The sequence below is a fragment of the Callithrix jacchus genome, chromosome 4, assembly GCF_049354715.1.
Source record: "Callithrix jacchus isolate 240 chromosome 4, calJac240_pri, whole genome shotgun sequence".
NCBI lineage: Eukaryota > Metazoa > Chordata > Mammalia > Primates > Cebidae > Callithrix > Callithrix jacchus.
In genome coordinates, this window is record NC_133505.1 from 143,167,458 (window position 1) to 143,192,296 (window position 24,839).

General features: G+C 37.7%; 1 protein-coding gene across 50 annotated transcripts in view; it reads right to left on the bottom strand.

Annotated features, from left to right (window-relative positions):
- MAP7 (microtubule associated protein 7) overlaps nucleotides 1-24,839 on the bottom strand; it is a 185,921-nt gene that overhangs the window by 33,917 nt on the left and 127,165 nt on the right. For 11 of the 50 annotated variants that reach the window (XM_078370161.1, XM_035296798.3, XM_035296800.3 and 8 more), the window contains 5 exons: nucleotides 19,505-19,668; nucleotides 18,564-18,681; nucleotides 14,082-14,192; nucleotides 8,294-8,407; nucleotides 3,411-3,535 (listed from right to left, as the gene is read on the bottom strand). In XM_078370161.1, the coding sequence (XP_078226287.1) occupies nucleotides 3,411-3,535; nucleotides 8,294-8,407; nucleotides 14,082-14,192; nucleotides 18,564-18,651 (438 nt within the window). In that variant the 5' untranslated portion in view covers nucleotides 18,652-18,681; nucleotides 19,505-19,668. Of the gene's footprint in view, nucleotides 1-3,410; nucleotides 3,560-8,293; nucleotides 8,408-14,081; nucleotides 14,193-17,780; nucleotides 17,868-18,563; nucleotides 18,682-19,504; nucleotides 19,669-24,839 lie in introns of all 50 variants that reach the window. The other 39 variants (XM_078370159.1, XM_008995130.5, XM_035296794.3 and 36 more) reach the window with 5 other exon arrangements.

The following is a 24,839-nucleotide window of genomic DNA, read 5'->3' on the forward strand; positions in this document are numbered from 1 at the left end:
GGATGGCAGCACGTCAGATTGCAGATTTTGGAATACTTGCATTAACACTTACTGCTTTAGCAGCCCTAATCCGTAAAACTGGAAATCTGAAAATGTTCCTATGAGCATTTCCTTTAAGTGTCATGTTGGTACTCAAAAAGTTCCACATTTTGGAGCATTTTGTGTTTTGTATTTTTGAATTAGAGATACTCAGTTGGTACAAAGCTACAGTGATTAGTACTGTGTGGTTATGTATCAAGACAGATATATAGGGCCGGGCATTAGGGCTCACGTCTGTAATCCCAGCACATGGGGAGGCTGAGGCGGTAGATCACTTGAGGTCAGGAGTTCAAGATCAGCCTGGCCAACATGGCGAAACCCTTTCTCTACTAAAAATACAAAAATTACTTGGGCATGGTGGCACATGCCTGTAGTCTCGGCTACTCAGAAGGCTGAGGCATGAGAATCGCTTGAGCCTGGGAGGCAGAGGTTGCAGTGGGCCAAGACTGCACTCCTGCAATCCAGCCTGGGGGACAGAGAGAGACTCTGTCTCAAAAAAAAAAAAAGATATGTAGACCCATGGAATAGAATACAGAAACAGAAACAAATCCCTTGTGTATATGGTCAAATGCTAACAGCATTCAATGAAACAAGGACATTCTCTTCAACAAATGATGCAGGGGAAAACTCGATATCCAAATGCAAAAGAATGAAGTTGGATTCTTGCCTTATAAAACACACAAAAGGTAACTCAAAATGGATTAAAGACTTAAAGCTATAAAGCCTCTAGAAGAAAACATAAGTAAAAAGCTTCATGACACTGCATTGGGTACTGCTTTCTTGGACATAACACCAAAAGCATAGGCAACAAAGTAAGAATAGACAAATGAGACAATATCAAACTGAAACACTTCTATGCATCAAAGAAAACAGAGTAAAAAAGCAACCTATGGAATAGTAGAAAGTATTTGCAAGTCATATATTTAATAGGGGATGACTACCAGAATATATAAATAACTCTATAATTCAACAATAATGAAACAACCCAATTAAAAAGTAGGCAAAGAACTTGAATAGAAATTTTTCTAACGATGATACATGAAAAGCCAACAAACATATGAAATATGTTCACCATCAGTGATCATTAAAGAAATGCAAACCAAAACTACAAGACATCACCTTACATTCCTTAAGATGGCTCTTATCAAAAAACGAGCTCACGATTGTTAGCGAGAATGTGAAGATACAGAAATCTTTGTGCACCGTTAGTGGGAATGTAAAATGGTACAGCTGCTATGGAAAATGGCATGGAGACTCCTCAAAAAATTGAAAATAGGATTACTATATCATCCAGCAGTCCCTGTATATCAAGTGAAACTAAAAGAAGTATCTCTAGGGATATCTATATTCCCATGTTCATAGCAGCATTATTCACAAAAGCCACGAGGTGAAAGCAACTCAAATGTTCACTAACGGATGAACTGATAAAATGTGGTACATAAATATAATGGAATATTATTCAGCTCTAAAAAGGAAGGAAATTCTGACAAAAGCTGTAACAAGGATGAACCTTGAGGACATTATGCTAAGTGAAATAAGCTAGGGACAAAAATTCAAACACTGCATGATTTCACTTTTATGTGGTCTTTAAAGTAGCTAAATTCATAGAAACAAAGTACAACAGTGGCTGCCAGGGGCTGGGGGGAGGGAGAAAAGGGAAGTTGTTTAACGGGTATACAGCTGAGTTCTATAGGACTTAAAAAGTTCTGGACATTCGTTGCATTTCAATATGAATATACTTAACACTGCTGAACTTTAGAATGGTTAAAATATTAAATTTTATGTTATGTGGTTTTTTTTTTCCACCACAATTAAAGGTTTTTTAAAAACTTAAAATTCAGCTTGTCAGTCTCACTAGCCACTTTCCAGGTGCTCACTGCAGCCAGTCACTGTTGAATTCCACAGTGCAGCACCAGGGTATAAATGACTCCTTGAGTCATTTTCTGGCAGTCTTTGCCTAAATACTTGGTTGTAAAGAGGTAAAAAGACAGCCAAGTGATTAAACAGAGAAAGAAGAAGGCATTAAAAACAAAACAAAACAAGGCTCTGGATCATGTGATGACAAATCCCTCTCATTTAACCTGTCAGCCGCAGGTGACCCTCAACCTTCTCTCAAGGAGTGTTAATTTTTGTTTTACCCAGAACAAGATATTTTTTCCATGGTAAATGCTCTTTTCCCCTGTCCAGTGAGTACCCAACTTTGGGGCCAAACTGTTCTGTTTAACTATGGCTTTTTGTCCACAGCTAAGGAGGCTCTCTGAAACACCAACACTCTAATAAATTAATACTTCCAGACATCAAAGATTGTTTCACCTGTGGCTTAGAGGGTTGGAAGCCTGACTCAATCATGAATCAAACACTGATTCCAGAAAGGCTGAAGGAGCTTGAAAGAAAAACAGCCTGTAGGCAAAGCCGTGAAGCTCTCACAACCCTGAATTATCCTTTAAGCCAAATCCTTTTAAGTGTCCATCAGGTATATAAATCTGAATTGCTCTGGGAAGTTACGATTTCAAGAAATTGTTCCGGCCTTTCATTAAAAGGGTCATACTGTTATCCTGGAGAGGCAATGAGATCTTCTAGTTGACTGGTGAGTCCTTTAAGACTAAAGCACAATGTCTGAAGACCACAGAACAAGGTTTCCATCTTTCAACTGATAAACACAGGATTTAAAACAAAGAAGAAAGATTCCTGGAGACACACAAATTACCTCATTGCATTTATGGCATGGTGAAAATTAACATTACATCAGCCAGTAATAACAAGTACAAATTATATTTTTCACTTACAAATTCTGAGTTTATAGCATAGCCTAACAGCCTTTCAGGAATTGGTGGTTTAGCAAATGACTAATGTTTTCAAAATACTTTTTTGACTATATTTAAGATCTGGGCCTTGACAGGGATTAGCCAAGCAGGATAAAAATTCTTTATCTTGCTTTTGAGTGAACCACATTTAGAGTTCAGCCAGCTTCTGGATATGGTTGGAATAAAATGCCAAGGCAGCGGTCCAAGCCCACTTCCCCTCCAAAGGCCATTTGGTTTTCCTGCTTTCAAGAATGAAAGCATTCTGGCATTGCACATATACATATGGACCCCTCAGGAGGGTAGGGCGTCCACTCATACATGACTGAACAAAGAACAGCTTTCGTCTTCAAATTCAAATGTTTAGGGAGAGCAAAATCCCCAGGTGAAGAGGAAGTGGGGGGACACTACTGCCCAGCCAGCCAGATTCATGATCAATGGGAGAGATGGGATGGTGGATGTCGCGGTCTCCCCGTCATACGCCCACACCGCACCTCGGAGTCATGTCCAGTCTGCACAGGAACAGCACTGGCTCCCAGACTTGCCCAGCTGCTCCCAACAGCTACTCACCGCTGTGCCATGAATGGTCCTCCTGCGAGAAGAGCCCTCAGGTGGTGTTACAAAGAGTTTTGGTCGATCCATCGAATTTCTAGAGTGTGCAGCTTTGTAGGGCATGATGATGGGGCTGCAAGATGCTGAACGAGGACAAATGGGGATAACTAGGGTGCAGGTGATTGGTTTTACACACAAGAGAGCCAGAGGAGCAGTTGAAGAAAGCCAAAAGCAGGTTCAGGAAAGGAGCAAAGCAGAGATAGAGAGAAAAGTAGGAAGAAGATGTTATTACCTAAAGGTGCCCAGAACCATCATACTCAACTGTCCTTACAGTCCTATGAATTTATGATGAGTCCAAAAGGAAGGCATGTCCACGTAAAAAAATCTGGAATATACTGTTAGCTTTGGTTCTTTAAATACTAATGAAAGATGTAGATGTTATCCAGTAATTATGGAGAGCAATGGTTTTATATTCCTATTAGCTGATGGTTCTGGAAAAATCACTACATTAGTGATAAAAGATAATTTTTATATAAAGACTAGGTTACCAGACTTTTCCTAAATTAGCTTTAAGATGGAACAAAAGGTGGAAAGAGAGGAAGTGTGCAAGCAGGCAAGCAAGATACACTACAACTATTTCAGGATTCAAGTTCAACAGCCAGCAGGGGAAAAAAGCAACCAAACAAAAAATGTTAAATGAACAAGTCTTACCAGGTGTTAGGACTTGTCATAAGGATAAGTAATACTTTTCCAGGAAAATATTCTGTATATATCTTATTTATTTACAGGCAAACCAAATGCATGCTTCTGGGTTTTCCCAAAAGCCCAAGGCATTTGACAGTTCATAAGAAGCAGCAGTAGAACATATGGGGAGATAAGCTATAACTATTTAAAATGTTGAAAAGAACATAAAATATGTTAGATCTGCTACATGTAAGGTTGAACCATGAAGAACCTTTAGAGTTTTACTCAAGATGGAATATTTTATGAAAAACCATATAGCTTCTGACCATTTACCTTCAAAGGAACACTGTCATTAATCAAGTTACTGTGAACAACAGTGGGTTTAAAGAAATTCATATTACACTACATATGTATCAGAAGTATGAACATTCAGGTTCTAAGGTCTATTTTCAGATCTCATTCAGAAATTTTAATTCCCAGCAAAAATAAGACAAACACAACTATAGAGAATACTATGCATTTGGACATAGTTATAAAAGGACTTTTCAACTGTAGCCTTTGTAGTAATCCTTTAAATAAACCATTATGCCAGCTGAATGTAAGAGGATTAATAAGTTAAAAACTCAAAAGTTCACAAGACAAATTTGGGGTAATTTGAATTTCAGGATTATAGGGTTGAAAAAATATTTGCATATTGGTTTAATTTATAGCAGAAATTCAATCAGATTGCATCTTTGTTAATGCACTCTCTTTCATTAAATACCTGACAGTATCTTCTGGCTATCACTGGATGGTTTGGTTTTGTTTTGAGATAGGATCTCACTTGTTGCCCAGGCTGGGGTGCAGTGGCATGATCTCGGCTCACTGCAACCTCGACAGTGAATAGATTGGAAACTGCACTCTTTTTCCCAACATTTGAAAACAGAATTCTCTTTCTTCAGGACAAATTAAAACACTTTTCAATTTCTTCTGTGTGTCCTACTTGGAAACCGACATAAAGCTTTACTTCCAGCCTTAATGGAGAAGGAAGGATTTGTATTATGAAGGAAGGGAAACTCTCCTCATTTTGCCTGTGATCACAGGAAGAACTCTTTGAAAGTAACCTTTTCTCAAGTGCCACAACAAGGCATTTGCATTTTCCAGACAAGAAAGAGTTCATTTACGCAAGATTCTTCCAAGCCAATCAAATGCATTTAAGGAATCACATCCTGGCACAAGGCACTTATGGAGATTAACAACGGGGAGGGGTGGGGGAGTCACGCACTGCCCAGGGCACAGCCAGAGGCCATTCACCTTGCTCAAGGATCAAGAAACCCTAGAAAACAGCTCTGCTTGGAGGCCATGGGTCTGATGCTGAAAAAGGAAGTACAGAAATATGATTTCTTTTCCCTCGAGTGGAAAAATAACAATTTCATTAAGTATCTATGGAGCATTTCCTGAGGCTATCATGGATGTAAGCCAATATCACCAGGCCTTCTGGTTTATTCTTTATCTTAATGTAGAGGTGATACTAAATATGGGTTGAAAATATCCTTAAACCTATCTAGTATAGCCCATAGAAAAACATCCTCAAATGCAGTCCAAAGAACATCTTTTGGCTAAAATAAATATAAACTACTTGTAAGGGTATTAGATTTCATGGAATTCATCGCTGTACTCAACAGCAAGTACTGAAAAACCTGAAATCTTCAAGTCAATTATTTGAATAATCTTGCCCTCTGAAGAAACAGTAAGAACAATACATAGTTATTTTTTCTCAGAGTACACTTCATATCCCAAGTAGTTAATTAAACATGAACACTGTCTCATGAAAATGTCTTTGAGAAAGTCTTCCACAATATATGTATTTCATCCTACTCTTAGTCATAAGTATGCATTAATTTAACTCATTCAAGATTTTCTATATGAAATAATGGGTGCAAAGAAAAGATAATGCAGTTCAAATGGTTGACGTGTAGCACAGCAAAAAGAAAAACTGCATAATATGATACTAGCATTTACTGAGAGCCTACTATGTGCAGGCACTAGTCCAAGCATTAAATATACATTATTTAATCCTGAGCTCTAATAATCACATGTATTTTGAATCTCCTGGGTGTAAAAAGTATAGAAAGTCAACCCAAAGCAGTGGCTACAAATGAGAGGTGTGAGACTAAGAGTACCAGTTCTCAACTCCTCTGCTGTTTGTGCGGAGAGTTTGCAATCACTGTACATCCCAGGGCTAAAAGGAGCTGTTTAATCTGCTAATGTAACCCAGCACAGGACACACTATAGGTTACCTTCCTGCCAATGAAAATGAGGAATATGATGAGGTCAAGGGACAACACTAAAATGGAAAAACATGAAAGAAAAATCAAGGACAGTAGATGAAAAACAAAAATGATGGAAAATGTGGTTTGACAAGATAACTGGAAGAGATGTCTGCATATATAATTCCAGGTGAAAATTTTAAAACCCCAGGAGTTCTGATTCATTAAACATAAGCTGTATCAATGAAATAGGTGACAACAAAGTAGGCAATATATTGACAAAACAGGCAGCCCAAGTAAAGGCTACGCACTCCTTGACACTGAAATAAATTATAGAAACTTTGTCAACTTGTGAAAAGAAGAATGGAAAAGTGTCAAAGTAAAGAGCCAGTTTGCAGATTAAAAAGGCAGCTTGGTTGAGCATTACAACAAAGAAGAGGGGAAGATGGGCAAGTAGAATGGGTGGAAAATGAGGAAACGGTGTTGGGGAAGACTAGAGGGAGAGTGAAATAAGTGACAACAGTTAGTGATGACAAGAACAGCAAAGACGATTTCCCAGCTGAGAGGCAGTCCTTTAGCACAACATAGCACACAAGGGGGGATTCAGAAGGATGACAGCCATAAACCAGCTAGATGCTAGAAAATAGGACTGAAAGCAGTTTTAAAGCTTCTTCAATTAGCTAGATATAAAGAAAAACTTATGACTTGTGGAAAGTGTGAAATTCATAGGCATAGAAAAAAATACTGAAATAAGCTGTACTTTTTCCTCCAGAAAAACCTCAGATGCAAATGTGACAGCTCTGATAGGAGAGTGACTTTACAGAGAACACAGAACATTGTGGTCCAGCTAGTTGACTGTATAACTGCTCATAAAGCATCATTCAGGGCATTGAGGATGGAGGGGTAAACACATCTCTGATCCTGCCTATCAATTTTCTAAGTGGTTTTGATGTAAGTCACTTATCGTCACTGCACTTGGCTTCCATAAGAAGGTGGCAGGAATGCCCATGCTTGCCTTCGTGACTGTCTCCCAGGGGTACTATGAGATTTAGGACTGAGATTCATTCTCTCATGGGGCACTGTAGATTAAAGACACTATAAATCCACTAACAATTACTTAAAAGGAGGCTAATGAACGTGGAGAGGCTTGCAAGGGCAAAGCACTTTTAAAGTGCCAAAAATGTGGGCTGGTAGACTGTTTATATAAATATCCCAATTGTCTCCCAAGATAGTTGAGAAAACCTAAATCAACTCACCAGGTGAGATGTTACCCAAAGTCTAATATGTACCGTTCTTACCAACTAGATGGAGGCTCTATACTAACTTCTCATTAAATTAACTGGCTAATTCAGGTATGTTTTGCATTTCAAAAAAGTAGGAGTTATAAGTAATCATCATAACTACTTAGCATGTTTCATATTATTTCAAAGTATGTAACAAATAAGGATATTACAATTAGCCTACTCCACAACTCTGAGAGTTCTGGAAGGGTACAATTCCTAGATTACATATAAAAGCCTGGCACAGGGAGAATAAGTAGCTATGCCACAGCCACATTATAAAATTCTATGCTTAAATAACAGACTTGTGCTTCGATTTTACTTCCAAATTCATGTATTAGAATTAAATGTTAAATTATTTCTATCTTGGATTATCTGCTCAGAGACAGAGGCTGAAGGAAAGGCAGGGAAGGAATACTTTCTTTGGGTAATGTTATGAACAGACAGAAGCCTCGGAAGCCATCGGAGCCCAGGGAGGGCTTTTTCAGCCTGCCTGGCATCTGGTGTCCAGATAAGATGCTAAGGCAGGTGCCCACAGGAAACAATGCCAGGGGTATGAAACCAACACCGACAGACATTTCCACCAGGGGAAGAGAGAAGCTTAGGAAAAAGTGAGATGTGATTAGATGAATATGCTTCAAAGGGCGCACTTGACCTCATAGGGAAAGTTCTACCTGGACAGTTTTACCTGCTTCTCCAGACAAGGCAGCTGTGCTTTTACTTCTGGCCAGGAACGAATGTGTGGGCGTCAGGAGTCTGTTAACAACGCTGCTCTCCCATGGGCTGAGCTGCAGGCGGCGAGCTAAACGTCACCACATAAGCAAGATGTTAGAAGCATTCTTTTCTGAGACAAGAGGGTATAATACATCATACCTATGGCTTCCATATGCTGGGCCTTCACAGGACCAGGCTCTGCAGGGAGGATGGCTGGCCAAGAGTCAGGGCAACAGGACCCCTGTGCAGAGGGAGTGGTTATTTCATAAAGTTTCTTTTCTTCAAGATGTTATGTTGGTAGCAGGCTCTAAATTAATTTTACAGACGCAAATTTTGCTAACCACCCTCTTTTACTAGTCAAATGGCAATAAAACAAAAATAACGTTTCAGCTATTGTTTTGGTGTGTATCTGTAACTCCAGAGTGGTACTGATGGGCAGTAGACTGACAGCACACTCCTTAGTCAAAAGACTTCCTAAGTACCTTGAATAATAAACCCCAATAGAGGCATTGGCAGGTTAATGGAAGACTGGAGTCTAAAAGACAGAAAGGGGCCCCAGTAAATTATGCTAAATCTCTGTGAATTGCTACTTGGGCAATGGGAGTATGTGTGTGAGAATCAGATATAATAAAATGAAAGAAGACTCATGCAAAGTTCTGTATGGGAATCCTTTTAACCTTTTCTTTTGGCAAGCCAGGTTCTTTCAGGTCTCTCTTTGGCAACAACATAAACAATTTGGCTGAGGACAAGGCTATGGCTGAAGCAAGGTAAAATTAAACAGAAAAGCTAAAATCCAATATAAATATAATCCTAGCGATTACTAGTGGGTGCCTAAGAAATCTGGAAAACAAATTTAACATAATGCGATGATGTATGGTCCCAAATTATAGTGGAGCTTAGCAAGTCCATAGTTAGGAAATGCATGCCAATTATAAATTAAGTACCTTGCTTATATGGTTAGCTTCCAGTGATGGCTTATGAAAAGACAGAAGCTATTTTCCAAAAATATCAGTAAAGCTTGCAAAATTCTACAAATAGCACTGAAGTAAAGTGATTACATTATCTCTCTCCTTTTTCTTTTTTTTTTAAAGACAAGGGTCTTGCCATGTTGCTCAGGCTGATTTTGAACTCCTGGGCTCAAGCAATCCTTCTTCTCTAGCCTCTTAAGCAGCTGGGTTTACAGGTGCATGCCACTGTGTCTGAATTAAAAGTCTTTTAAACTGTCTACACCTGACAAGGCTGCTTCTGTGCTCCACAAACAGCAGGTGCAAGTCTCCCCTGCCTCTGGAGCAGTGTTCTATATAACTATCATTCATGTATATATATGTATTAACTGAATGGCATTTAAATTCTAGGAAATTCGTTTTAGTTAATAAAAGCCATATACTGCTAAACACTGTGTTAAAGATATCTGCTTCTATTTGGAATGAAGTATCAACTTTCAATAAGTATCTTAATTATGTGACTATTTTAAAAGAGTAGCTATTTTGATCAGGCTCTGGTGAATTTAAGAATTAATGAATCGTTTGTCAGAGTGCATCAGAAGAGTCTTCACGGTTAAATTAAATATTATCTGACATTAAGACATTAATTAAAAAGACATGTTATTAAAACTACTGCATTAGTTACAATGTAGAAAGCACCATGGGGTAAGTATTGTCATAAGCTACGTTCCGCTGTGTGAGTGTGTGTAACAACAGAACAGAATGCAATCTAAAATTATAATACATTTACAGGGTAAAGTCAATGGGGAAAAGGTGATTTGGATTCATTGAAAATCTTGAACAGAACTACTTTCAAGGAAGTTAAACCCTTTTCTTAGAGAAACTGTACGATGACTGTGGCTTACAGCTGCAGAGATGGGTTGTCATTGAAAAAGCAAGTCCGCTTTCTCCATTAAGTTCAGTTACTTTATTTCCATGAGTCTGAAGGTATCGACAAAAAAATTTATTTCAAATGATTAAAAACCCATTTTAACCCGCATGTAAAGCAAATCCAGAGAGATTTATCTTATATCTCCTGATACCGTGAACTAAACATACTGCTAGGAGAAACCCATTTCCACTTCCACCACATTCGTAACTATCCCCTCACCAAGATGGAAATAGAGCTTCGTAAAATAACTTTTTAGTAAAGGTTAATAAATGAGAGTTGGTGTATTTTTTTTTCCACCTAGAGGGGTCTGATTTTAAGATTACAAAACTGAAGGGAGAGATATTAACTCTTATGGAACAACTGTGGCATCGATCCTATTTAAGCACTTAAAATTGAGATACTGACAATTTCCATCATAGACCACTCAGATGAGGAGAGGCAAACTCAAAGGCCTCCAGGGGCCATGCATGTTAACATAAATAAATGATTGGGGCTAAACAAACTTTATGGATACCTGCCTTACCACTTCCTCCCGTAAGTGTGACATCACTATTCCATTTCAGGTAATAGGTGCCATGAAGAAATTAGACACATGTTGCCAGGTCCTGATTTTTTCATTAGAAGTAGAAAATCGAAATGTTATATGACTACATTTTAAGTGTCGGCAATTAATTCTAATTAAAACAAGAACAGACACACTGCTCAGGTAAAACAGAATAAGCCTGTGAGCAGAATTCAGCTTGAGGTCCACCTTAAGTCCTATGATGGAGATTCTCGGGAAAAAAGTTTATTGATGGATTTTAAGCAAAGAGTAGGCAATTTCATTCTTACTCCTTTCCAACTTCCTAATGTTCTTTCTTGAGAAAAAGTTGGTTAAAAAGAGGGCTTAAAGGTAACAGTATATACTTTTAAGGCAAAAATTTCCAGTGGCAACATTCTGTTGCAGCAGTTACAGACACCTTTTATAATCAGGTTTCCTTTAACCAAAGTAATTTTATCAGTCCATGTAACACTATATTCAGATGTAATAATTAAAATATTTAAAAACGGACAAGGCACAGATGCTAAGCTAATGGCTGGCTTCCATTGGCTTTGGAGGGCCTGGGGAAGCACATCTTGGAGAAGTTATATGAAAAAATTTCATTATTTCTAATAAATAGTAGAGCTGTTTGGATACATTCCAGCAGAACATAAGCCCTGATGGTATCAGAGCCTCAATTTAATCTCAGCTTTAAGGCCTATGCCTTAGGACTGAGAAAGCTCAATAATAATAATGTATATACCGCTTGACATTTATTTATAAGGTACTCTAATTTAACAATCTGGTAAGAATGCTTTCTAATGAGATAATGAAGCACAACGAACTTATATTCCTGCTTATTTCCAAAACAGCAGGAAAGAACTAATGGAATTACTTAAATTTCTTTTATTTATTTTTAATTATTTTCTTTTTGAGACAGGGTCTCACTCTGTTGCCCAGGCTGGAGTACAGTGGTGCAATCACAGCTCACCACAGTCTTGACTTCCCAAGGGTTAGGTGATCCTCCTGCCTCAGCCCCTCGAGTAACTGGGACTACAGGAGCACACCATCACGCTTGGCTAATTTTTGTAATTTCTGTAGAGATGGGGTTTTGCCAGGGTGCCCAGGCTGGTCTCAAACTCCTGGGCTCAAGTGATTCACCCACCTCAGCCTCCTAAAGTGCCAAGATTACAAGTGTGAGCCACTGCACCTGGCCTTAGATTTTTAAATTAGAGAAATTCAAATTCAGACGGAGTTTTAAAATTCTTACTATAATAAAAGGCCTAAGCCAATCACTGTTCTACTGAGGGTTTTGTCTAAGTTAAAGAGAAAAAAATTCCTTTCTAGACAATATATGGCAACCTCTTCCAGGCTGACCTGGCCTGTGTTAGACCCGGAACTGGTTGACAGTTCTTCCGGAAGGAGGCAGAGAAGCAGAACTCTCAACTCTAGTGTTCTCCTTCTTGTCCTATTATTTCTGCTTAGTTGGGCCTCTACCTTGATTCAAGGGGCAGTCTTCTGGCCCTACCTAACCACTGGGTATTGAACTTCCCTTAACCCTGATGTCCTATGTCCTAATTCTCTATTCCTTACCACTTCTAACTGTACACACACACACACACACACACACACACACGCAATGCACGGAGTCAGAGTCAATCTAAGAAAGGACACCCATGAAGGCGAGAATTGAGGATGGAGTGTGGCAGTCACATGGGTAAGGAGTCGCCCTTCTGCAACAACTAGCCTGTAGGATATTAAGACAGGCTCACAGCCTCTTAGGGATTCTACCACCACAACTAGAGTAGGTGATCTGTCCAGTAGATCTTTCTCGGTTCCGAGATTCTACTGCCTTAAGACGGTCTAATTGAATACTATTGCGCAGAGTGTAGAACACATCTTTCTAACTGATACAGACAATTCAAAATGTCATTCCACAGCGTGGGCAGGATTTGTTGTCCAGCTCCCCACTCCCACTCTACCCTAATTTCAGCTGTGGGATTGTAGAAGATAATAAAGTTTTAAAGTACTATAAAATATTAATTGTAGTTTGTCTCAGATCCAGGTTCACAAAAGTTTGAAACTAAAGTGCTAAGTGACCAACTGCAAAGAAAAGATGAATAGACAACTGCAAGAATAACTTTCACATGTTGTATTTTGCCTTATATTAAGGTAATAGGTTTGAAAATAAAGGATATTTATGAAAGAGTTTTAAATTCATAATATTTATGAAAGGCCCCTAATTTGATACAAGTCTAACATTGATGGTTTAGGCAAATTAGGTTTAAAAACCAAAAAGAAATGGTTTTGGTTAAAAGGCAAGAATGTAAAGTTGTTCAAACATTTACTCTTCTAAGAGATTAGTTATAAAATAACGCCAACACTCATAGAATATTGTACATTACAATGACACCATAACTTTTATACAATACAAAATAGATAAATATACATACACACATACAGAACATGCACACATTACATTTTTTAAAGATTATAAACACTGAAACTTTCCCAATTAGTTTCTTAATAAAGTACTAAATAAAGTACACAATTTTTTACTTTTAAAGAGTATGGGCTTCATACTGCACAACAATTCTTTGGTTTTATTTAAAATCGTCTTAGTTATGTAAAAAACAAGCAGCTTATCTTAAAAGCTTGATTTGTTCGTTCTATGATATATGTAAAACAAAACTTTTGCTTTATAAATAACATTCATGTACTGTAAATCCATGGGATGAATAAAACTCAAAATTCAAATAGGACATTAACTGGAGGACCATGAATATTAAATGTTTCAGGAGGCTGCAGTGATGATGATATTCTTGAAATGAGGTCAGATCCCTCAAGAGTTAATGAATGGACACCGAAAAACCAACAGCACACATAAGAAATGCAGTAAGAAATAATTTGGTTAAGTGAGAAATCAATTGGCAAAATAAAATCTACCAACATGAATCATTTAAAAAGTTTTTAAGAAAGTCAGAGCCTGGAATTCCCAAAGTACAGATGAAAAGTCAAAGACAGTATGATTGAAGTAAAAGAAATGTTCATAACAAAGATAATTTGCATTTTGGTGGATAAGTGGGTGATTTCTGGAGCTGTAAACTCATTTACTAAAAAGTTGAGAGAAGCACCGCTTTCGTCACTGCTAAATGCAATCACTCAGCCAAGTTCTAAAATGAGAAATGTTCTTGTCGCAAGGAAAATGCTGCTCAGCCGTTTATTGCTTTTTTACTCTGAAGTTTTTTTCTTCCTATTTAAGAAACGTAGGGAAAGCAACTTCAGATGCTTATTTTTATCTGTAAACATCCAGAAAAAAAGCATTACGTAAATAACAGATACTTTTTTGTTTTCCTTTGGACTGTACCTCTATCTGGAGAATTAAGTAAAGTTGCAGATGAGGAGGAGAGCCGCTTGCTAATGACGGGATCAACATGTTTCGAAAGATTCATGGTGGAAACTGACCGCCTGTCTGGATCTAAAACAAATGGAGATAACGCTAATTGACAGCCAACATGCAGGATTGCAATTTCCTAGTTCACTGATGGAAAGAAAAACTAGGATGGGATGCTCTCTGCTCTATTTCTAGATCTGTCATAATAACACAGTTTTCTAAGTGGACATTATAAAGGTGACTTAAAGGCTTAGAAATAAAATTCATTTCCTTAAAGGAGAAATACTCATTTCACCAGCTTGTCAGCCATGGAAATTCAAGGATGTAAGTGAATGAAGACCAAAGGAAGGTCAGTAAAGGGTTTCCAAGACAGCGGACACACCCTATCAAGCAAAAGAGGACCATAAAAGCAAATGCCTCTGAAATCTCCAAAAGGAGGAACAAGGGAGTGGTAACATGCTAGTAGCACAGAAAGCAAACACTGGGATAAAAAGAACACCAGGTTCTGTGTAACTGCTAATAACTTTGCCTACAGAGTCATTTTACCCAGGGCATTAAAGTTCATTATAGAAGAAGGGTTGTTGTTGCTGTTTTTAAAAAAAGAAAAAAACATTCCAAGTGTGAAAAGGATTTTTAAAAAACTTTTCTTTATTAAATTTCTACTAAGAACCACACCTCCTTGCCTATGAGTTAGTGTGGCCTACAAATGTAGAATTAGCAAACACACTCATGAACACAATAGTATTGTTCATCCTGTAGTCAAGTAATTTTTAAATTCCTTTTTTTTTTTTTTTTTGAGACAGGATCTTGCTCTGTTGGCCAGGCTGGAGTGTGGTGGTATGATCATAGCTCACTGCAACCTGGATTTCCTGGGCTTAAAATCCTCTCACCTCAGCCTCCCGAGTAGTTAAGACTTTAGGCAGGCATCACTATGCTCTGCTAATTAAAAAAAAAAATTTTTTTTTTTTTTTTGGTAGAGATCGGCGTCTCATTATGTTGCCCAGGCTGGTCTCAAATTCCTGGCTTCAAGTGATCCTCCCACCTTGACCTCTCGATGTGTTGGGATTATAGACATGAGCTACTGTGCCTGGCATAACTTTAGAATTCTTAAATTCAAATCAGAAGGGAAATGACCATATAAAAGGCAAAAATTAGTAACCTGCTGTTGGAATAGTGAACCCAGTTTATAATCATGCTCATTAGGATAAATTGTGTTCCTCAAATAACACTGCATATAGTGAAAGTCTAAAAAATCTTATTAGTATGTTTATCCAGGAGGCAGGTGGATGTTCTGAGCTATAGCAGCCAAAGTGAAAGGAGTTTTACTGTATTTTATTTTTGTTAGCTGCGTCTAAAATGAAAATAAAAATATTTCTTGTAGTAGATGCTTCCAAAACTCAGTACTCGTTAATCTAACTAAACTTGGCAGTAAAAAAAAAAAATAGCTGTAAACTTTTCCCCATGCATTTTTGACTATGATTTATAATGCACTGGCAATAAGCAAGTCTTTGAGTAACATCAGACATTTCTATCTTCACCTGGGATTCATTTTAATGGTTGAAATAATTTTATTATTTTAAAAAAGCACAACATTTCTGTGCCTCACATTTACACCTAGCTGTTGGACTCTTAGGGTAATCCAAACATAAGTAAAAGATTTAGAGTCAAACATCTAAAGGAACATCTAGTGATGACATGCGAGGTATATGGTAGGAAGAGGAATACGAAGGTGATTTTATAGCAGTACATTTTCTGATATTGCTTTATATGTTAAGCGTTGGTTGGGGGAAAATTGTGTCCACATGTAGGCCTATCCTCAGGCAGATTCTCAACAGACTATTAAAAATATTTATTTCTGCTTTGGAGTAAATAGAACGAATGAGCTACAGTAGATCCTCCCGTCCTAAAAAGTACCATTGAGTAGAAAAGCATCTAAATCTGTCACAAATTGTTAAAATTATGAAGGCACTCCATGAATTTGTTATAGAACTTAATATATAAGACAGTTTTTATTCATTTCTTTTTCTCACTGAACAAAACAAATTCACAAAATAATACGTTTTGAACGTATCAAGTTTTACAAACCAGTGCTAGCTGATGGCCTGCAGCTGACCAAGACAGGAATTTTAATGTAGACGGTTTCTGGGATGTGTCTGTTGGTCAGCAAACTGTGATAGAGTACCCATCATACATCGGATGTTGTTGTGAAGTAAAGGGTATTCAAAATGAGTAAGACCTGGTTGCTGCTTTCAAGATCATAGCAGATCATTTTCTGGTCTTTGAAAACTTTGGCAAATCCCAGTTATTTTCAGGCAAATTTCTCTGTTCTAGTATAGGAACAATTTATTCGAATTCACAACCTGTATTAAAATGAATTTTACCCAACAACTCGCAAATGCCACAGTGGTTTCTCTTGTTCTGAGTGGCAGAAGTAAAAGTAATATAGTAAGCTTTGAGTGTGGATGCAAAAAAGTAAGCTGTAGCTTAACACCTCCTCAAAAATGTCTGATGATCTAATAGTATATAGCTGCCACATACATGTAAAACAGGAAGCCAGGTAAAACAAAAATAGGATCATAAAAACATATACCCTGCCAGCTTTCCTGTATGAAAGGTATATACAAAACTATCCCATCAACAAAATCCCATATGTAAATGATCTGTATAACAGATTTTCTATGTGTCCCACCAACTACTGCTGGGTCATGAAGAACCAAGAAAACAGTACTTCTTTCGTATTTTGTTCACTGTCATAAGAAAGTAAGTTGTGGTGATATTTTTTAGACTTTAAAATTTTTCTTATTTTTTAAATTTCTCTTTTGAGTCATGGTCTCACTCTGTCGCCTAGGTTGGAGTATAACGGCACTCTCTTAGCTCACTGTGTCCTCAAATTCCTGGATTCAAGTGATCCTCCTGCCTCAGCCTCCTAAGTGGGTGGGATTACAGGCACATGCCACCATGCCTGGCTAACTTTTTAAAATAATTTTTTGTAGAGATGGGGTTTCACTATGTTGCCCAGGCTGCTCTTGAACTCCTGGCCTCAAGGAATCCTCCTGCCTCGGCCTCCCAAAGCACTAGGATTACAGGTGTGATATACTGCACCTGGTCCTAGATTTTCTTTTTTTTTAATAAAGGAGTTATAAAAGATCTACAGAATGTTTTAACAATGAAAGAGAACAGAATAAGCAAACAAAGAGAGGTCCAGAGTTATTTAACTTAAAACTGAAAGTGACAACAGCAGTAATGATTGACAGGGAGAAAAGCTAAACTGGATGTACTTTGATCCCAGGTAGCTTTTTAGGTAAAAAAAATTTTTGAAGGTTTAATCCTGTTGAGTGAAATTCTTGTTGCATAGGAAGGAAAAAAAAAAAAGGTTTAATCCTGATATTGAAAAAATAAAAATAAAAAATTTAAATAGAAAACCAAAATGATCATTGAAAGAGAAAGCAAATGTTCTACATGTAATTACTTTATTTCAACACCTTTAAGTCACCTGAGTCATATTATCACACTTAAGAAACACTGTGCCAATCCCAGATCTATGTCTATGCGTTAGGTTATCAAGCATGCGTGATGACTAAGGTGGTGATGGTTCAGCTACTGATGCATCGGCCCTAGGTCTGAGGTGCTAGCTACAGGTCAGGCAATCAGCAATTGCAGGGATGTCTGTACCAGCTTTTCTAGTACCACCAAAAGTTATGAAGTGTTGGTCCAGGCCTGCTAAATCGAGAGAGGAGAATGATGATTCAACAAAACCACCTGGGGACAGAATGTAAAACAGTGATTGTTCAAAGTAAATTAAAAAAAAAAAAAAAAAGGTTATCAGATTCACACAAATGAAAAAACAAAACAAAACAAAACTGACACACTATGTAAAAATTCAAGGTGTATTGAATTTACAGTACAAAAATAAAGCCTTTCAGTAAATCCAAATTTCAATATGATTTTATGTCCTTTCAAAAAAAAAAAAGGAAAATGGCTTAGCCATTTACTATTTCTAGCTTAATAAACCTATGCATTTTCTTACAGAGCTTTAGTGTTGCATATACTTTAGGGTCAGAATATAGAAGCTCATAGTATTGATTCTGGTCAGTCAATGTAACTATAATCCTTCCAGAGAAAAAGATAAAACTAGTTAACTTATTCCATAATCCTGAAACCCTAACGCAAATGGAGGACTAATGGTAGTGTTGAAACTAGCATGTTTATTTATAAACACTGCATAGATTTCTCCCTTTAAGGAATTTTGTAACATGAGAACATCAGCCTGTGTTAAGGGAGAGCCCCTTACTTATCTCTATCACCCTCTTATCCTGAAATAGTGAAAGCATCGTTTAATTGTTGCTTAATTATTTCAGCAGGATTTTTGTTTTGCAAACAAAGATTTAGAAAAAAGGAAGGAAATGCACTTTCAGGAAAATAAAAAGACTAATTTCGAAAGTGGTCACTGTTTACCTGCACTGTGGATGCTAGGGCTCCCATGGAGAGAGCCTCCCCACGACCACCGATTATGCTTCTGTTTTGGCCTCTGGCTCCTTTCCATTGTACGCCGTACAACAGCTTCATGGCGTTCCTTAAATGGAATGGAAGAGCTGAGAATTAGATTCCAGCTGGTTGTTTGAAGCTTCTTCAATTTAAGGCAGAATGGAGTAAGGAAAACTACTTCAATTCCCACCCTACTATTTTTGATCTATAGCTGAACTTCTATACCTTAAGGTAAAACTAGCATCAATCTGGGAGGGTCACTAAAGTCACTAGGTCCCAGTTGATAAAGCCCTTGGTGAATAACAGGCATTCAAATAAATGACCCTTACTACTAGGGTGTGATGCTTTCATGAACACACATAAGCATGGTCGTGCAGGTCTTAGCTTCGACTGATGCTTAACACATACGGCACCATATTTAAAACACAGTTCAGAACCTGAGAGCATGAGTAACCCTGACCCCATGACTTATTAAGTTCTATGACCTTGTGTAACTTACCCACTCTGAGTCTAAATTTCTATTTTTGTACAAGCTGACATGTAATGCATGCTAAAGGATTAAGAGTTAAATGAGATAATCTACGTGTAAATGTTTGCAAAGGGTCAAGACTACGAAACTCGATTACTTGGAGTGGTCTTAATACTCAGTACAAATGAATTGCACATCATAAGTTATAGGTTTGGACCAGAGAAAATGGGCTTTTAAAGTTTCTATGGCAATAATAATCATCGGCCCAGCCGCTACCTGACTCTCATACCCCGACTTCCCTAGAAACTGTGGCCATCTGTAAAGCTGATCACTCTGAAACCATTTTGCTTTGTGCCCTGCACCTAATTGCAAAGTTTCACAGAAAGTTTGCTGCATGTTTGAACTAGAAGAGCCTCTCATATTCTTCCCAGGGGCGGCTCACTTTGTCCTCCTCAAGTCTCTGCCTCCGCTTCTCCTCCACAGCAGCCCTCCTCCGCTCCTCCTTCTGCCTCTGCTCCTCCAACCTCTTCTTCCGCTCTTCCAAGTGCTTCTCGTAGTGCTGCCTGGCTCGCTCTTCTCTTTCTAACCACACGATTTCTCTTGCAGCTTTGGAGAGAGGGGGGGAAAAAAAGGGAAATCAAATACAGGCAGGTTGCAAACTTGAATAGTTAGGGCCGTATTATGTGGTCTACAATGAACAAATATGGGTTCTTTGGTTTTGTATTAACCAACCATGGCCTTTGCTTCCCTTAAATTTCCAAGAAAAATGCATTACTGTTAATTTTTAACATAATTTAAGATGTTAACAACGAGGTTGAAGATGTACTGAATTTGCGTCTCTCTGGGAACGTGAGCAGCCCTCTAGTTTGTATGTAGAATAAGGCATAAACCACACTTGCTAGTCTCAATCCTGAAAAATCAATAGTGCTATCTGTCTCTCTTTTTTATTATAAAACAATGTGATATCCTCCAGTCTATGACTACACTTTTTTCCAACATGGCATTGGTTCTCTGTGAGTATTAAAAGGATTTGGGAGAAGATAATTAGTTGATAAAAGATGTCTGAAATGCCTTTCAGGTCTATCACACTGAGTCAGCTCAGGGATGGGAAAGACTGAACAAGCAGGCCTCGTGTCTGAGGAGCTCACAATCTAGTTAGGTAAGACTTCACTGTATCAAAAGCTGGATGGAAAATACAATTCAAAAGTATCATTCAACAATAGGATGCATTTTTTTCTTCCTTATATAATACAGGTTCCTTCCTCATTTTAGGAAAAGATATGCCCCCTCAAAGCTATTTCAATATGCTGCTTCCTTCAGTGGTAATAAATAAAAATATCTATGAGTTATTAATACTGTAGGAAAGTGTTCAAACAATATTTAGAGTGTAAAAACTACATGACATATAAATTAAAATGCATGATGTTTTTAAAAGAAAAAACAGGCCAGGTGCAGTGGCTCATGCCTGTAATCCCAGCACTTTGGGAGGCTGAGGTGGGCAGATCAATTGAGACCAGGAGTTTGAGACTAGTTTGGCCAACATAGTGAAACCCCGCCTCTGCTAAAAATATAAGAATTATTTTTTACAGAAAAGAATCCAAAGGGTGTGGTGTCGTGTGCCTGTAGTTCCAGCTACTCGGGAGGCTGAGGTGTGAGAATCACTTGAACCTGGAGGCAGAGGTTGCAGCAAGCCGAGATTGTGCCACTGCACTCCAGCCTTGGTAAGAGTGAGACTCCATCTCAAAAAAATAAATAAAAGAATAAACATAAATTTAGAATATTTACTTTCCTCTAAATGTTTAATATTAAAGACTTGATTTCTGATACCATTAAATCTTTCCAAAGTTAGTCATTAGAGGACTAAATCTACTTACTCAAAGTGATCGGAACTGACTTAATTTTAGTGAAATAAAAGGACAAGGGCAAATTCAAGGTGATTTTTTTCCTCCTGGCACATTTAGGGTGCTGTGTGGAATGAACTGAGACGGGTTCTCCCAGCGGTTAGGCCACTAACTGGTGCTGAGATCTCAGACACGTCCATTTGGATTTTAGCTTTCTTTGGCTTAAAATGAGGACACTGGTCCTCAAGGTTCCTACCAATTTTCAGAGCTCATTGCTCTAAAGAAATTCTCAGGCTCAAGTTAAAAATTTACTTCAATAAAAAGCATATAGTATACACAATAAGTATTTACTGAATGCCGGAAAAAGTAAAGGCCACTGTGAGAACACACCTTAAAAGTTAACGGAAGGAGAACATAATTCTAATACTTTAAGATGCACTTACTTTGCTCATGCACACTCATGCAGATAATACCTTTTGGATTTTCTACAGGAGAATACCTAACTGGAAGGCTTTTAATGATATTAAACATTTTAATTCACTTAAAAAGGTGGATAAATTTTGACAGTGATAACTTTTGTCAAAGTGTAAACACAAAATAATAAATGGTAAAACAGCTGTCTTCCTCTAAGATCCTGTTATATTCCACTTCCAACTTTTGGACAAATGTACACTATGCACCTTGTATCATAGTACATTTACTGCTCTGCATCTTGCTTTTTTTTTTTTTTTTTGAGACAGGGTCTCTGTTGCCCAGGCTAGAGTGTAGTGACACAATCATGGCTCACTGAAGCCTTGACCTCCCAGGCTCAGGTGATCCTCCCATCTCAGCTTCCTGGGTAGCTGGAACTACAGGCGTGCACCACTATGCCCAGCTAATTTTTCATATTTAGTAGAGATGGGGTTTTGCCATATTGCCCAGGTTGGTCTTGAACTCCTGAACTCAAGGGATCTAACTGCCTCAGCCTCCCAAAGTTCTGGGATTACAGGCATGATCCACCACACCCAGCCTGCATCTTGCTTTTTTAATTTAAAATATATCTTAGAGACTTTTCCATATCAAGATATGAAATATGAATCTAACAATCTTTTTAATGGCCATGTATTTTATTGTCTATATACAATACCTTATTTTCTATAACCAGTTACCTGTTGAGTGATAAAGAATTCAGACCCTGAGCAATACCAATGTGCTGTCGTAAATCTCCATGTAGATGTGTGAGCATGTCCATATAGAATAGTTGAATCAACGGGAATATAGATTTAAAATTTTCATAGATACTGTCATACTGTCCTCTGTGGAGGTCATACCAGTTTATACACCTACCAACAATGCATGATGGTCACAGGCAGAAGAATCAGATATGTACCTTGAGATATGCAATATGATACATCGATTTCTTAACTTTTAGCCTTCAAACTACATAGTCTTTGAGTTTTATTACCTCATTTTGAGGAAAATTTCAAATTCTTTGAGGACATTTATGAACATAATATATTCCTCTTTTGTAAGTGATCCAGAAGCCAACAAAAGAAAATAAGAAATAAAGATGTTTGGCCGGGCGCGGTGGCTCAGGCCTATAATCCCAGCACTTTGGGAGGCCAAGGCGGGTGGGTCACAAGGTCAAGAGATTGAGAACATCCTGGTCAACATGGTGAAACCCCGTCTCTACTAAAAATACAAAAATTAGCAGGGCATGGTGGCGGGCGCCTGTAGTCCCAGCTACTTGGGAGGCTGAGGCAGGAGAATTGCTTGAACCCAGGAGGCGGAGGTTGCGGTGAGCCGAGATCACGCCATTGCACTCCAGTCTGGGTAACAAGAGCGAAACTACGTCTCAAAAAAAAAAAAGAAAAGAAATAAAGATGTTTGTAAAATATTAAGAAATTATTTAAAAGTTGGTAAGATAAATTTGTAAAATAAGAGTTAATTCACAAATCAATTTTTCTTAAATAATGTTTTCATCAGGCTTTCTTACTTATTAACATGTGGCTCTATTTCTTCACTAAATTTAAGCTCCTCTGATTTCTACAGTCCTATTTTGGCTTTAATATCCTTCCTCTCCACTGCTCTCCAAAATAGCGTCTGCATTCTAATTAGATCTCATTTCCTTAAAGCACCTCCCATCAAACCATGCTTCTTCCAGGTCTTTGTCTCTGTTATTGCCCTGTTGGAAAAACTGCCGACAGTTTTTATCCAAACAGATTCATCCTCTAAGAAGGCATACTCATAATTGTAACACATGTCAGAATTATTGTTAGAACTGTGTGGGGGAAAGTGAGCATGTCTATTTCAAATGCAGATTCCAGGGTTCCACCTCTCATATTTGGGGGTGCTAAATATGAGAAACTTGTCAGGACAAGATGTGGGTAAAAGGGAAAGTGAGCATGTCTATTTCAAATGCAGATTCCAGGGTTCCACCTCTCATATTTGGGGGTGCTAAATATAAGAAACTTGTCAGGACAAGATGTGGGTAAAAGAGGATCTTTCTCATAAATTCACTGTAAGGATGAAAAGAATAACTACACTTAATGTGGTTAGAATACTTTTCTGCATGCAGTAAACATTCAGTAAATATTAGCTATTATTGTTGTTTGTGTCATCATCACTGTAATTTCAGTTCAGAAAATTAAAGGTAGTTCTTAAAGTTGTGTTATAAATCACAACAGGGCTAAACATTATTACAACAATAATTAGTTTTACCCCCAAATAATCTTTTAAAGGAACAATATTTCTTTGCCTAGCCAACTTTTATTGAATTTCACTTCTATTTTCTACCAGAAAGTGCAGATTCGAAGGTGGTGCCTTCTTTAAGTAGTCACACAGCTAATAGGCAAATTAAACAATACTTTCCTATTGCAGAGCATGGAGTGCAGGATTATTGCTAAACATAGGTCATGCAATATTTTAAATGGAAGGATAATAGAATATACTTGAATATTTTAATAAATATAGAAAGTTAATTTATTCTAAGAGACTTAATATGTTAATACATACCCTTCCAAAAAAAGTTTTTTATTTAAAGGGAAAAAAAGTTTTAAAAAATAAGCTAGAAGGTGTAAAATCAAGTCTATTTAAGGCTTGACTAAGACTTTTAGAATGGGTTAAAATATTCCCTATGGATGATAGAGATCATGTTGAGGTTACAGATTTTCTCATTAAGAAATTAGAATTTTGGGGTGAAAGCAAACAGAACACATTGCCATGTGTGTACCTATGCAACTGTATTGCATGCTCTGCACATGTACCCCAAAACCTAAAATGCAATTAAAAAAAAAAAAAGAAAGAAATTAGAATTTTGAACACATGAAAAAACTTAGCAAATGTAGCAAATGTTATTGACTGAATTGTGCCCCCCAACCAAGTTCATATGCTGAAGCCCTAACCCCCAAGGTGAATGCATTTGAAAATAGAACCTTTAGGAGGTAATTAGATTAAATGAGGTCATAAGGGTGGCATCCCAACCTAACAGATTCAGAGGAAATACCATGCGAGGACAACGTGGTCCTTTGTAAGCCAGGAAAAGAGCCCTCACCAGAAGCTGAACTTGATCTTGGGCTTCCCAGGCTCCAGAGCTGTGAGAAAATGAATTTCTGTTGTTTAAGCTACCCAGTCTATGGTACTTTGTTATGGCATCCCTAGTATTTGCATACAATTCATTCAGTATTTAAATCATTCACAATCACTTAATGTCAAAAAGAAGCAGCTCTGTAAAAGAATAGTAGGTCCAAAAAATGAACTGTGATTAATATTAACCTTTACTCTTCTGAAGTCACAGTTTATCCCTGGCCTATGGGATCACATTATAAAATGAAATGAAAACCCACTGTAGCCCCTGAAATACTGGACACCAACGAGTCAGTCCCATCCCTCAGCTGCTGACACCAATATTTTTAACAACACTGTAACAATATATCAGTACTATACAAAGGAGAAATC